General features: G+C 43.8%; 1 protein-coding gene across 1 annotated transcript in view; it reads left to right on the plus strand.

The window, feature by feature from the left end:
- FBXW10 (F-box and WD repeat domain containing 10) overlaps window positions 1-15,085 on the plus strand; it is a 272,397-nt gene that overhangs the window by 169,679 nt on the left and 87,633 nt on the right. The window contains exon 9 of the mRNA XM_078650857.1: window positions 2,353-2,501. Within this exon, the coding sequence (XP_078506983.1) occupies window positions 2,353-2,501 (149 nt within the window). The remainder of the gene's footprint in view (window positions 1-2,352; window positions 2,502-15,085) is intronic.

The raw sequence follows: 15,085 nt of genomic DNA on the forward strand, positions 1-15,085 counted from the left end.
GAAACAAGCTTCCGGGGACCTGTTTCTGGCATCACAGCCTTCTTCGGCCCGGCTTGCTTGAATCCTGATGGTGCAATGAGCAAGGGACTCACGTCTGAGTATACCCTCCCACACATAGTGTGGATAAAACCGATTTTGTATCGCATTATTTCTACATGAGCGGCCTTCATAATCGTCCAGTAATCTCTCCATTTTCTTGCTGGCCACTTGAAGTTCTTTGATTTCTCGATGCATCTGATTTGTCTCTCCACTTAATTCAGTTGTGACCACCTCCGTGATTTTAACTTTTTCACCTAATATTATGCATGTCTGCCCTCATCAGTGTCACCTCCGTTGTGAAAGAGTCCATCCTTGTTTCTAGGGATGTCTGTATTCCCACTATGGCCTCCATAATATCTTTCAGTGACGGATCGCCACTTTCCGGCCCCTGCCCCATTTCTTCTCCCCCCTTACCCAGGGCATCTGGTTCAGACCACTTCTGCATTGCAAACTTATCCTGTTTGGTTTGGAGGGTCCATTTTACTCCCTTATTACCAGACATTATGACCAGTTGACTAATGTTCTTGTGGGGCCCAATCAGTTATTATATACTGCCAGGCACGTGGCCCTTCTGTGGGCTCTTGCTTGCGGCTTAGTTTCTGTCCCCAGGAGCCTTTGTTATCTTCGGTGGCTTGCACTTTGACTGTGGCCTTATGTTTCTGACTGGAGCCCTGGCTTTGACCAGTCAACTGAACATCTTACTACGGTTTCCTGGTCCCTTTTGCGTGATATTCGAGTATGGGCCATCCGGCTCCATGGGAGGGACTTACTCCTCTATTGTCTGGGCCCCGTCAGGACCCAAGTAATGGCTCATCTGGCCTGTTCCAGCACTCAGGCAAGCAATGGCTTTGCTGCCTCTCTTATGCTGCTTCGGGGTACAGGCTGACTCTCCTTCACTACTCTCCACCTGCCTGCTGTACTTCCAGGCCCCCGTGCAGGCAGCGGCTAGGTCTGGTAGCTCCCACAGCCTCACAATACCTCTGCTTAGTTGAGCAAATATGCTGCCTTGGGGGTTCCTGCTTGCCTACTCTCCCACGCTGTGGCCCAGGTCTATGCTCTCTGGCCGCCGCACCAAGCTTCTTCTATTTTGGGCCCCGTCTTACAGTCCACGATCTGCTCTTCCTTAATTTCTGTTTTTCCGGTGCCTTCTCCTGCACTATGATTGCGCCTTGGGCGATGCTTTATCAGGTGGTTCTTACTCCACTGCGTGCACTCACCGGGAGTTACAGGCTGAATTGCACCTCCAGCATCTCTGACTTCAATGGCAGCTGGTATTGCTCGGTGTCTGCCTGACCGCGATTCCGATTCGGCCGTCCTGCGTCACTCTCACGATCTCACGTTTCCGGACAGATTATTGCACCCTTTGCTGAGTTACCCACTGTGTTGCAGGTACCTCGATCAGCGATCGCCGGGCTCGCACTTTCTGGGTCTCTCAGACCCTCACCGGTATCTTCGGTGTTGCTGGCCGGGCTCTTGCACACATTTAGGCCGGGGCTTCTCCTCCTACCTAGGCCGCACCTCCCGGCACTTGCAGATTTCGCACCCACTGTTCGCCGTTTTTCCAGAATTGCCTTCTTCGTAGTATCTAATGTGTATTTAGATCTTATTCCGACATGAGTTTTGGATCTGTGGCGGATTAATTATGGGCAGAAGCCCGGGGAGTCACAGAGCCTTACTGGATTGCGGCCATTGCGATCGGCTCCAAAGCCACGCCCACGCCACGCAAAATCAGTGTTAAATGTTTGTTAAGATTATTAGCTCACATTTAACACTGTTTTGCGATTTACAGTGATCCAGTATCACTGTATTAAAAATGATGCAATACCACATTTGTAATTCACTAATGCTTCATTATAGCAATGAAAAGCCATATCTGGTAGCTTCAGCAAAACCCTGCTAACTTGGCACCTGTACATGTGATCAAACTTGCACCTTTTTTGTGTGTGTATTGGTAAAAGCTAACATTTGTGATTATTGACATCCACACAAGTACTGATATGTGATATTTCCTGCCATTTTCCATTAAACTGTTAAAAATGCAGTTATTAGTTTATTATCCTGAAATAAGAACAATGAAGAAAAATGGCAGTATTTTTGAGTTATCGAAACCTTATTAAAGGATCCATAAGAAACAGACTTGGAGGATTCTAATGCCATGAGATATTTAAGTTAAATTCGTCAATATTTGCCAAGCATTATTATTTAAAGCTGGACTTAAACAAAAAGTATGTTCCAAATGACACTTGGTCACTGTTACTGTTACTGATATTTTCTTTTGCAAAATTTATTCAGTATTTGCTCTGTTTCTTGCAGTGTGGAATGTAGATACTGGAAAATGCCTTATGACTTTTAAACATAAAGATGCAATTTCCTCAGTGAAAATGCACAGCGAGTTCATTGTAAGCGGCTGTGAGAAAGGACTTGTGAAAGTATGGCACATACCAAGTACTCTGCTGATCAAGGTAAGAAGAGGAATATCAGGTTTAAGACGCAATAACCTTTGCAGAAAGGGAAGAAACAGATTACTGTGATCAAAAAGTTGCAAGAGTGTATCTTAACTGTAGTCTAGGTCAAAAGCAGCAAGAACAAGGTAATAGATAGAATGATTGAGTTAATCTCAGCCACAGGCAGTCGCTTAGGCCACCTTGGCCCACCGTGCCACCCTATACAAAGGCCTATTTATGCAAATCTGTACCAATCCTGCTCCTCATGAAGTCTGTTCAGAACTACTAGGCAAAGCCCCCTCCAGAAGGGACCAGAAGCAACCACATACTCGTTTTGATCTACCTTGGTCTCATCAGTAATGTTTAACTTGATTCCTGTGGCACAGTGAGCACAGGACCCCCCATCCCTCACTAATGGGTTTCCATGAAAAATTACAATAAGATACACAATTTAAAAAATAAATACAATTAATTTCAAGCCCATATTGAACTAAAAGCATCACTGACATGTCCACCCTAGCCGGGTGTTCAGTCAAGTCATCATCTGTTAGATAGATGTCATATATTCTTATACTTGAAAAAACAGTGGAGGGGAGGGGGAGTATCATAGGAGGAGTCGTACTCCCAAGACAATTTTACAAAAACAAGAGGAATCCGCCTAATGGTATTTGCAAGTGTTCCTCACAATGGTGTGGAGCACTTAGTGTTTTTTAAAATACCCCTCACACACCAAAAGGACCCTTGGTGTCATGCTTTATCATAGGGGTCTTCGCACCCCTCTAAGGGATGCGGTGTGCTGCGACCTACGGCTACGCAGGAGCACTTACAGTAGTAGACTATATATGGTGCATGTGAGGGTATTATTGTAAAGTGAGTGAGTGGTGGAATAGGTGAAAATTAATTACAAAGTTCCTGGCTCGTGGGAACTTGAAAAAAACTTTAATTCTGTCCCCGGGCTGGTACTGTTAAAAGAAGTGAAGTGCGAGGTGCTTATGTCGTGATTATGTACATCACCTCATGTGTGCGTCGACATGTTTCGGAGACTGCGCTCCTTCTTCAGGAGAGGGTGCACAACTTCCCTACCTTACTCACGTTTCACTATGTAAAAAAACAATGATGTGTATTTACATAAAAGTGACAAGAATTAGATAAATATGTGTAAGCATCATAGGTAACAATGTACCTACAGCGGTATATCTCAAGAGTATGCGATTTGCATTACTTGTCTTAACTTGCCGCGCTTGGGGAGAGACAGTTGGGAACTACTATTGAGTTAATTGCAGATTGGCAATTGACACCCCAGACGTTTAGCAGGCTCATGAAGCTTACAACAAAAAAAGACAAGTAATGCAAATCGCATACTCTTGAGATATACCGCTGTAGGTACATTGTTTTTTTACATAGTGAAACGTGAGTAAGGTGGGGAAGTTGTGCACCCTGTCCTGAAGAAGGAACGCAGTCTCCGCATAATGTCGACGCACACATGTGTTGATGTACGTAATCACGGCATAAGAACTTTGCACTTCACTTCTTTTAACAGTACCAGCCCGGGGACAGAATTAAAGTTTTTTTCAAGTTCCCATGAGCCAGGCACTTTTTAATTAATTTTCACCTATTCCACCACTCACTCACTTTACAATAATACCCTCACATGCACCATACATTGTCTACTACTGTAAGTGCTCCCGCGTAGCCGTAGGTCGCAGCACGCCGCATCTCATAGAGGGGTGCGAAGACCCCTATGATGAAGCATGACACCAAGGGTCCTTTTGGTGTGTGAGGGGTATTTTAAAAACACTAAGTGCTCCACACCATTGTGAGGAACACTTGCAAATACCATTAGGCGCACTCCTCTTATTTTTGTAATATATTCATGTACCCCTGATGCAATCTTGTAGGAGTTTACTCAAATCCACTGAATGAAAAATACACTTAGATACTGGTATTCACACGCTATATTCTGTTTGAGAAATGTGTTGGTTATGGCTAATGTAATTTTATATCTTTTTCTGACCAGATTAGTCATTAATCTGGTTTTGTGAGCATTCTGTATGGCATGTGTATGCACATTAAAATTGCTAAAGTCTAAAGCTATTCTGTATGAATTAACAGGTATGAAAAAGAGGAGCATTCATGCTGGAATGGAAAGGCACTATTATACCTGGACATTTTAGTTGGTCCAAAAAAGCTTTTGTATTTCTCATAGCTCTGGCTGTAAAGGATATTGTGCCTGATCTTGAGGTTCACTCCTTGAAGGACTCACAGGTGTAAAAGATTTTTTGTCACACCCGCTTGGTTTCTATATTATGCAGGAGCTTGTTTTCTTGCACATGTTTTCCCTGAGTTCTTAAATTACTGTGGGGAACCCTTAAAATTGAATGCCCCAAAATATTATCTTAATAATGAAGTGATTGATGAAATGAAGCTAGAGTTAACCCTCAATTTCATGGGGCAATGTGTCCCCAAAATTCAGTCAAGTAGGTATTGGCCCACTCATTGTTTGAGTTACAGATCAAAAGTAGAATTTTAAAGATTTATTATAAACATTCAAAATGTGTGCTATACAATTCATACATGCAAAAGCATAAAGTATATGCCATGAAGGCTCTCAGTAAGCAAATCCCAGACGAGGAGCATAATTAAAGAGGAATTAGGCAACATTTCTAGTGGCATTGAAATACGTTCTGACTCATGCCCCAGAATCAGGGGTTTATATATACAATTCTGCTTAGAAAATCACCAATTTCTGCAGACTCATTATGGTGCGAGCAAAACTATCACCTAATCACCATACAAATTTATAAAACGTCATATTGCCTTAGCACCTATGCACTATCACACTACATAAATATTGATTCTCTATATGCTAATGGCATCAAACAACAAAGTGATAGATTGAATGCTTAAATTAATATCAGCCACTGGCAATTGCTTGGGCCGCATCTCAATCCATTGTGTCCTCCCTGAATTGGATCTCAGGCAAACCAAGACTGCTTTCACCCTTATTATGGACTTATCAGCTTGATTCCAGTGGCACAGTGATCATGGGAACCACGTCTGGGCATCCCTGTCACACGTAGGGCATAAAAAAAAAAGTTGTGTGGAATGCTTGAATTAATCACAGCCACTGGCAATTGCTCAGGGCTGCATTCCAGGCCATCTATTTTTCACCCACCATGCCATCTCAGTTTGAACCCTGCCATATGCAAAAATGTCTTGACTCTGCTCAAATGGGAACAGTCAAGCCCAAAATGACAAGCCCAGTCATCCCTGAAACATAACACAAGCAACCCAGGGAAGTTTACTTCCTTATTATAAGCTCAACTGCCAGTTATAGCTCGGTTCCAGTGGCAGAGTGAGCACGACACCCATGTCTGGGCATACCCATCACACTTAGGGCATCAAAGTTAAGGAAGGGTTGCAAGAGGCGGGAGCGGTCCTGGAGGAAAGACTGGAGCGAAACGAGCCGTAGAGAATATCGGGCGGCTCTTAGTACCTACAAGTCTGCTATTCGGGTAGCTAAAACTGGATTCTTCATGGAGAGAATTGGCTCTGCGGCCAACTCCTCGAAGGAATCGTTTAGGGTCATCAAAGAACTATTGAAAGCTCCCGAACCTCAGGTCACTCACGAGGACCCACGTGAGAAATGCTCAGAGCTGGCCACCTTCTTTAAAACCAAGATAGATAACATCCTTGCCTCCCTTCCTCCACTAACCGAGGACGTTTCCTCGTGGGATAGTCCAGGGTTTCAATCCAGGGTGCGTCCGGTGGAACTGGATTCTCTTGGCCCGGTTACTGTGGAAGAAGTTCTCACAGTCTTAACATCTATGAAAAGTGGCTCTCCTAAAGATCCTGCTCCCATGAAATACCTGAAGCAGGTGGCTCATACCATCGGCGGGCCGGTGGCGGACCTCATAAATCTGTCTTTTGCCCAAGGAGTAGTACCCCCTAGTTGGAAAGGTGCGGTCGTGAAGGCCCTTTTAAAGAAGCCGAACTTGGACCCAGCCGACCTTGCCAATTTTAGGCCTATATCCCTGCTTCCCGGCATCAGTAAGGTGGCCGAGAAGCTGGTGAATAGTCGCCTCTCACGCTTTTTGGAGTCTAACGTCCTTCTGGGCAATTCTCAAACTGGGTTCCGTCCCGGTCAGGGGACCGACACCGCCTTGCTGGCAGTCGTGGAGAGTGCAAGGAGCATTTTGGATTCAGGGGGATCAGTGGCAGTGATCCTCCTGGACCTCAGTGCTGCCTTCGACACCGTAGACCATCAGGTGCTTCTCCGACGGCTGTCAGGGGTGGGGGTCTCCGGGATGGCCCTCAGGTGGTTCGTCTCCTTTTTGGAAGGCCGGTCATTTGAGGTATGGGAAGGACCGGAGAAATCATCCTCAGTACCTCTCCAGTGCGGTGTGCCACAGGGCTCTTCGTTGAGCCCTACTTTATTCAACATCTACATGGCCCCCCTGGAGAGGGTGGTACTGCCTCTGGGTATTAAGATCATCAGCTATGCTGATGATACCCAGCTGGTAGTAGGCCTCCCTCAATCGACCCACCATCCCGACCGGCTGCACACATGCCTGGAGAAGATCTTTACTTGGATGTGTAGCTCAGCCCTCAAGCTTAACGGCTCGAAGACGGAATTGATGCTGCTGGGGAACTCATCACCTTCTTTATCTCCCAGCAGCTGGCCCAGTTGTTTGGGACCCGCGCCCACCCCTAAGCAGGAGATCAAGAGCCTCGGGGTGTGGCTTGAGCAGGACCTCTCCTTTAAAACTCACGCGAAAAAGACCTCAGGCGTGTGTTTTGGCCTGCTCCGCTCAGCCCGGAAGATCTTGCCTCTACTGCCAGCAGCCTCTAGGAGGTTACTTATTCAGGGGCTTATCATCTCGCGGTTGGACTTTAGCAATGCCTTGTTTCTGGGTGCCCCGGAAGGTACACTAAATAAACTGCAGCAGGTGCAGAATGCGGCTGCTAGGCTTTTGTTGGACGTCCCAAGGCGTCAGTCTGCTCGCCCTGCACTGAAGGCGCTACATTGGCTTCCCGTCAGGGAGAGGGTTAAATTTAAGTCACTTTGTATAGCCCACAAACTTTTACAGGGGAAAGGACCACCTATCCTTGAGGATATGGTCCAATCCTATAAGGCCCCCCGCTCTCTCCGCTCCGACCATCAATACCTGCTGCAGGTTCTGAGGGTGAGGAAAGAAAGATCTGGTGGACGTAGATTCTCCATAAAGGTGGCCACCCTGTGGAATTTCCTCCCTCTGTACCTGTGTTCGGAAGCAAGTTATTTACGTTTTCGTAAACTTCTGAAAACTTTTCTGTTCCCCGGCTGATTTCTGGTGCTGATGTGACGCTGCTATTCTCTGGATAAGCGCAGGGATGCCTTATGGTAACCAGGCGCTATATTAAAACTCGTAATAATAATAATAATAATAATAAAGTGTTGGATGGAATGCATGAATAAATCTTAGCCACTGGCGATCGCTTGGGCCGTATCCCAATCCATCATTTTTCACCCACTATGCCACCCACCATGCCACATGAGTTTGCACTGAGCCATATGCAAATCAGCCATGACCCTGCTCCATTGGGAACAATCAAGCCTAAACTGCCAAATTAGGTCCTCCCTGAACCTAAACCATAACACAGGCAACCCAGGACCAGTTTTGCCTTTATTATGGGCTCATCACCCAGGTATAGCTTGATTCCAGTGGTACAGTTTGTTTGAAGATTAAACATTCTTTTCTCTACAAGGTTCCATGCGTAATAAATATACAAAGCACAAACACAAGTTCGTAATTGTGCGTATTACTTTGACTCGCGTTATTGGTTTACTAAGTAATATCTATTTTATTAATGATATTACAATCCTGCAATGTAACTTTGTAATAAAATTACTTCAATGTGGATAAACAGGACAGTGTCAGATATGGTTTGACATAGTCCCCTCTTCATGCCCATGACATTTTGGTATTGTGACCACCATAGGTAGAACTGTAGTCCACTCTCAATGTACACAATTCATTACCTAAAGAGCAAACTAATGATATTTGTTTCAGAATGGAATGTATTAGACTATATACAGCAATGGTTCTTATTTCAAAATGGATTGGCTTATATCATGTTTTGCCTCTATTTTATGTTGCTTTTTACACACAGTGGTGATAGAAGAGTGATGTTTACATCCGTCTTTAGATTTCATGGCGGAATGGAATCATAAATAGTTTGTGAACGCAGAGTTTTATTTATGCAATAAAGACTCTTTCTGCATATATATTTATTCAAGGCATGTGTGGCTGTAGATACACATGCTTAGCATAAGTCCGCCATCTTGAGTTGAGCTTGGATGTGGTCACGTTTTTCTTCAAAGAAGCCTTTCAAGTCACAAGATAGTGTGACTCCTCCTCTTGCTAGTAATGCGCATGGTCATCGACCATTGTTAGACTGTTAGATTTTTTCTTCCGCCATCGGGTTCAGACGTGTGCTCCTTTCCTCCAGTTCGACACCATTGTGCATAGCTTTTTCAGCCTATACCTACTTCTTGTTGGTATTGTTTTTTATCATGGTCCTCTTTCACTCCGTCTGGTTCGATACGACGAGTTTCATTTCGTCGACGCGACTCGCATTAGCCACCGCCACTCATGGGGCACTCATTTTCAGCCTTAAGTATTCTTCCTGCCTAATGACCTTTCAGTGATGGAACAGACGTAATTTAAATTTTGTCCTCGGTGTCACGCAACATTTCCTCACACCAATCTTCAGCAGGTGTGTAATTTGTGCCTCTCCCCGAGCACAACAAGGCCACCTGTGAAGCCTGCCACTCCTTCAGGTCCTAGAAGACTCTACATGATCATCTGGCTCAACGTCTGGAGATGTATCAAAGGAAGGTGGATGGCACATGGGACTTCTTTGGACCTAGGGACATACAAGAAGATGTTCAGGCACATCGTTCATAGCAAATTAGTAGACTTTCTCCCACAACAATAGTTGTGGCTCTACGTTGAGTGGAAAGAGCTACCTCCATCTCAACTAGACATGAGTAATGTGTCCCCATCACCTAGACATCAACCCCAGAAGATCACCACAAATCGTTGACAGACTGTCGAAAAGACACTTAGAAACATTGTTGGGCCACCACTGCCTGCGGGCCATGGTTGGCACTGGACCTATTTCAGATATGCCCAGTCCCAGCTCAGTGCCGAAAAAATCCTTGAAGCTGCTCTCTCCTGCTTCAGACCGTAGTAGACCTTTGGAGTCTAAACCTGTGCCCCTGTCAGCACTGAAACCAGCTTCCTTGTAGCCTAAACCTTTGGCACTGAAAACTCTGGCAACAGAGCCGACAAAATGTCAACCTCTCAAACCAGCACATGAGGTGGACACTGTGGAACTTGTGCTTTAAAAACTGCCAGAGGGACTTGACTCTAGAAAGAAGCACATCAAGCTCTAGCCTGACACTTAACGTATTATTTATTCATACGTTTTATATAGCGCTAGCTAGACCCATGGGTATCAGATCGCTTTACATACACATAGGAAAAATAGCAAGACATAGCAGTACATAGGGATGCATAAAGAGATAAGCATAACATTATAAGAAGGCATACAGTAATGGGGAGGGTGAAAGCTTAGGTAGTTGAAACAGTCAAATAACCACCTATCCTTGATGGTCTAGTTAAGAGGAGAGTCAGCTAGGCTATTGAAGTCTAGATCAGTTGACTTGGTTGGTAAAGTATTTGTTGAGGAGAAGGAGATTCAGGTCCCTTTTGAAGCAGGAGAAGGAGGGGGTCACATCTGAGGTCTGAAGGGAGTGCATTCCACATCCTAGGTACATTACCAGAAAAAGATCGGGACTGAGTGGTTTTCCTTTTCAATTTCGGAGGGATATGAAGTGAGTTGAAGCTTCTCAGTTCTGGATCTTCCTGCTTTTAACAGTTTGCTGTTTAGGTAGTTGGGGGAATGTGTGTGAAGCGTTTTGTGTGTGATGCAGGCCAATTTGTAAATATATCTACCTTCAACGGTTAGCCAATTGATGGATTTGAGGGTTGGTGTGATGGGTTCAAACCGTTTCATACCACTCATGAATCGAGCTGCCATGTTAAGGACTGATCTTAGTGGGGCTAAGTGAGCTTTTAGCTTCCCTGCTAGGATTCGTTCCCATAGTCATGTTTAGAGAGGGATTGTACTATTGTCTTGAAATCATCCTGGGGAATGAAAGGTTTAATTTTCTTGAGGTGTTTTAGTGAGTAAAGCGCATCTTTTGCACTCTGGTTCACAAGACCCCTAACACTGGTGCCCAACCCTCCAAGAGACAACTTTCATTTGAGGAAGCTTTGAATGTTCCAATTCCAACAAAGCACAGGGCAAAAATGGACAAGGCCCCAAGTCCTGTACATATAAGCTGCTCCACATAATACACCCTCACCACCAGCTTCACCAGCAGCTCCTGTATCATATTCCCTACAAAGGTCATTACATTCATACTTAGGGGGTGAAGATGATGGGACACTTTCGATACTCCACCACAGGATGACCCATGGGATACATATGGCACCAATCCACCCGATAATACAGAGCCTGATCTGTATCCTGCTAAACCATATCCCCCTGATAATATTTCTATATATCATGACTATTTAATAGGTCGAGCTTCCATGAGGTGCACTTACATACAGAGCCCTTAAAGGATGATTTCTTATTCGAAATTCGAAACACTCTCCTCTGCACAACACTTCTCCCAATACTTGCCCATGGTTAAGGGCATTCTCTGCCACGCCCAGGGCCGAAGCCACGGGGGCATTTGAGGGCCGAGCCAACATAAATTAATCTTTGGTACCCCCAAATAACAGAGGCAGCTAGCACAGTATAGTGTTTAGAGTATAGAGCTGCTGGAGTTCAGATGGTAACTGAGCAATAAAAATGCCTTTATGTTTGTTTTTATCTTATTACATTTGCTGTGTGTTCCAATACAGGTTAAATGTCAGGCTTTGTCTTCTGACAAATTGCTGTCTATTCTTTTAAGTGAAGATGTTGTTTACTTTTCTTTCTTTGACTGCTAAATGAGTGGATTTTGTAAAGTGAACTATGTGAAGATCTTAATGGGGTACAGACAGAACCACTAGAATTATAAGGTTGGGGCTAAATTATGCTGCAATGCTGACTAAAGTCTGTGGCAAGAAAGCAAAATTGTGGGGCTTATTGCAGCACATTTGTTATAGTCTCACTCTAATATATTGTCATTTCTACACGTTGGCGCTGTTGGGCAAAGGTCTCACTTCATTAATACTAGTTCCACATTCAAATACAGATATGAGTAACTGAAAGGTGACCAGACAACCTTTGCGAAGGGCCTTCCACTGTGCGTCAGCAGTTGTTGCAGCATTTCTGGTAATTTCTGATATGCTTGAATTCGAAACAAAATTTGTTTTGTTAAAATCTGCAGATTATACAGCAGATGATGGATTTTGTGGCAAATGCAGCAAATGTATAACTATGCAGAAAATGCCACAGAATCACATAGTCACTGTGGCTTTGTGTAAAGGGAGTGCAAAATGAAGTACTGCATGATGTCAATTTGTTTCTAATTCACACAAAAATGAAATACCTGTAAATGAACTGTAGAAATATATCAACATATAGCAGCAGTTATAAAAGCACAAAAGAAGCACATCTTTTTTAATTATTTTGAAGTGTGATGAAAACAAAGATTTTAATACGCTCAAAACACATTTTGGAGAGGCACAAATGAAATTATAAATATTGTATTGTATTTGTATGGAACTTACTACCCCTATGTGTGGCACTGAAGCTCTTACCTACATAGGCAGCAAACTATGTCCCATAGGGTGATGTGTGATTGGAAGAGTGTTGTCTTTGTTTTGTGATCCTATGTGGAAAGTAATTCCATGTCCTGCATGTGGTTATGGTCTTATGGGGCCCAGCTTGTGGAAGTGTGGTGGATGATGAGACATAGACATGCCGTTTATGATTTTTCAGTCCACTGGCAGCTTTGAACAGCTCTGCAGGTCTCTTTATGGCTATAGACTTATAGTCTGCTGGCTAGTTACTGCATTGGGTTGTCCAATCAGAACTTTTGAGGCATATTTACTTACATTGCATGCAACGCAAACAGCAAGGCAACTAGTTGCGCTGCGTTGCCTGAAAGGGAAGCTGCAGAAATGTGCCACATTAACAAAAAAAGGGAGCATTTCTGTTGTCTCCAAGTACCTTGCTCCAATGCAGGCACCCTTGCACCATGCTACAAGGATGCCTGTATTATGGAAGCGTCTTCCTTAGAGGCATATTCCTCTTTCTATATGTGCTGCGGAATGCAACACACAGGAAGGGTAATTAATGAAGAGAATTAAAAATATTTCTTCTTGTGGGACACCTCAGGGGAAGGCGGAGCATTTTTGACACATGCGTAGGCTTACTAGCTTTACTATATCTGGGAATGCACTAAAACTCTATGGGTGAATTACATGGAAATGCCCATGCTTCACCCATTGAACGCCTTGCGGCCTTGTGCTAATTTGTATTTACTAAACCACGCAAAGCAGCTTTGCATTGCTTAGTAAATACCAAAAATGACTTTGCGTCAGGGCTGCACCACAAAAGTGACGCAACCACAATGCAACATCTTAGTGAATCTGCCCTTAGTGTATAGTTCTGAACCAGAGCTGGCATTGTTGGAGGGAGACAAAAGGAGAGATCTGTATGCACGTGCATTGTTACTATCATCTCTTATCTGAAAGTCATTGGGAGATGAAAGAAGTGGGCATAGTGTATAGATATTTAGGACTTGCTGTCATGGACTAGATTAAAGTCCATGACAGCAGTGTGTGACAGATCTCTACAGTTAACTCATCTATGTTCATCTAGTGATGGCTGGTTTTTTGGCTGCACAGTACTGGTGATAGACAACCCTCATACCAACAATGCCTTAATTGAATGCAAGAGTGTAAGTTACAGTTGGCTGCTGACCACTGGGTGTTATGGCATTGGTATTATTGTGGGCCAGAAATGTCATGTATGACTGTAAATAATTATATAATACCTTGATAAAGCATAGGTCAGCTCTTTTTAACTGATCTGCTTATCAAAAGTAGTTTTGCTGATTGGGTTGTTTCCAACCTGTGGATTGTAAGCAAAATATTGAACTTGAGGGTGCAACTGTCTTTATTGATTCTGTGGCTGGGATGTGGGTGGTGTAGTTGTCTTGGAAATATTCAGGTTTTCAACTGTTGTCTGAAGTGTATAAACTCCTTGATGCCTTGAATGCTGGCCGGTAGTGAGCTCCAGCGCTTGGCAGCGTGTACTGAGATTTCTTATACTAAGGTGGTTTGATGATAAAAGGTGCAAGCCTGGAGAGCAATGTTCTTATTTGTTTGTATTGCTTGAATTTAGCTTCTAAGTATAGCAGTGCTTTTTGTTGGAGGCTCTGTGAGCAATGCAAAGTGCCTTTAACATTGTCCTTCTTGTTATATATAGCCAGTGGAGTGATTGTAAGACTGAATTCATGTATTCTTCTGGGTGAAGGCAGAGAAGACATCATGCAGCAGCATTTTGGATGAGTTGTATTGTGCATATGATGAATGCAAGTGTGCCAAGGTATAGTTTTTTGACGTCGTCAAACTTGGAAATTATGAGTGCCTTGCGGTTTCTGTTGGTATCCAAGGTATGGGAGGATGCAACGTAGTGTTTTTGTTGTGTAAAAAGCACTCTGTTTTTCGTTTTTAACATGTGGGGTCAAATACTGGTTTGAGTCCATGATTACCACTAGGTTTCTTACTTCTCTTGATACTGTTAGAGGGGCCTTATGGCATAAGCTATGTGTATGGGGCATTTAGCATTAAATCGTTATTCATCATATATCTTTTTTGGGCCCAAAGCCAGTCATCATGTTGATGAACCCTTCCAGACCATTTATTTTAAAAAATGAATTGGTTGTCATGTACATGATTGTAAATAGCTGAGGTTGAATGATGTAATCAGGTTTCGTAAGTGTGTTAGGTAGCTGCTGATCAATATAGAGAATTTGATGGAACCCTGTGGGATGCCACTGTGTTATGTGTGAGGGGCTGATTTAAAAGGTAGCACCAACACTAGTTCACTGTCAAAGTTGAGAGGCAAAGAAATCAATCAGCATTAGTTGAACTCCCTTACCATCTTTCACATATGGTATGCCAAACAGCAATTTGCTGCATGAAGAGATTGCACAACCGGATCAGATTCAAAACTTTATGCCTTACTTTTAAAGCTCTTCATCGTCTTGGTCCGGAGTTCCTCAAACAGAAGCTTGTCCTTTACCGCCCCACCAGACAACTAAGATCCATAAATTCATACCAACTAGTGGTGTCAAGGACCAGGACTGTCGCCTGGGGAGACAGATGTTTCACCAACACAGCGGCTAGACTCTGGAACACCCTTCCGCTTGTGATTAGATCAACACCTTCACTGTTTCAATTCAGAAAGCTGTTGAAAACCTGGTTGTTTGACCAGTAGGTTCCCCTCTACTTTTTTGTTTTTGAGAAATGTAATACTGTTCCATCGGAGACTTTAAATTGAGTTACAGCGCCAAGACGCCCACGGGCATACGATGCGCTCTACAA

The sequence above is a fragment of the Lissotriton helveticus genome, chromosome 7, assembly GCF_964261635.1.
Source record: "Lissotriton helveticus chromosome 7, aLisHel1.1, whole genome shotgun sequence".
Taxonomy (NCBI): domain Eukaryota; kingdom Metazoa; phylum Chordata; class Amphibia; order Caudata; family Salamandridae; genus Lissotriton; species Lissotriton helveticus.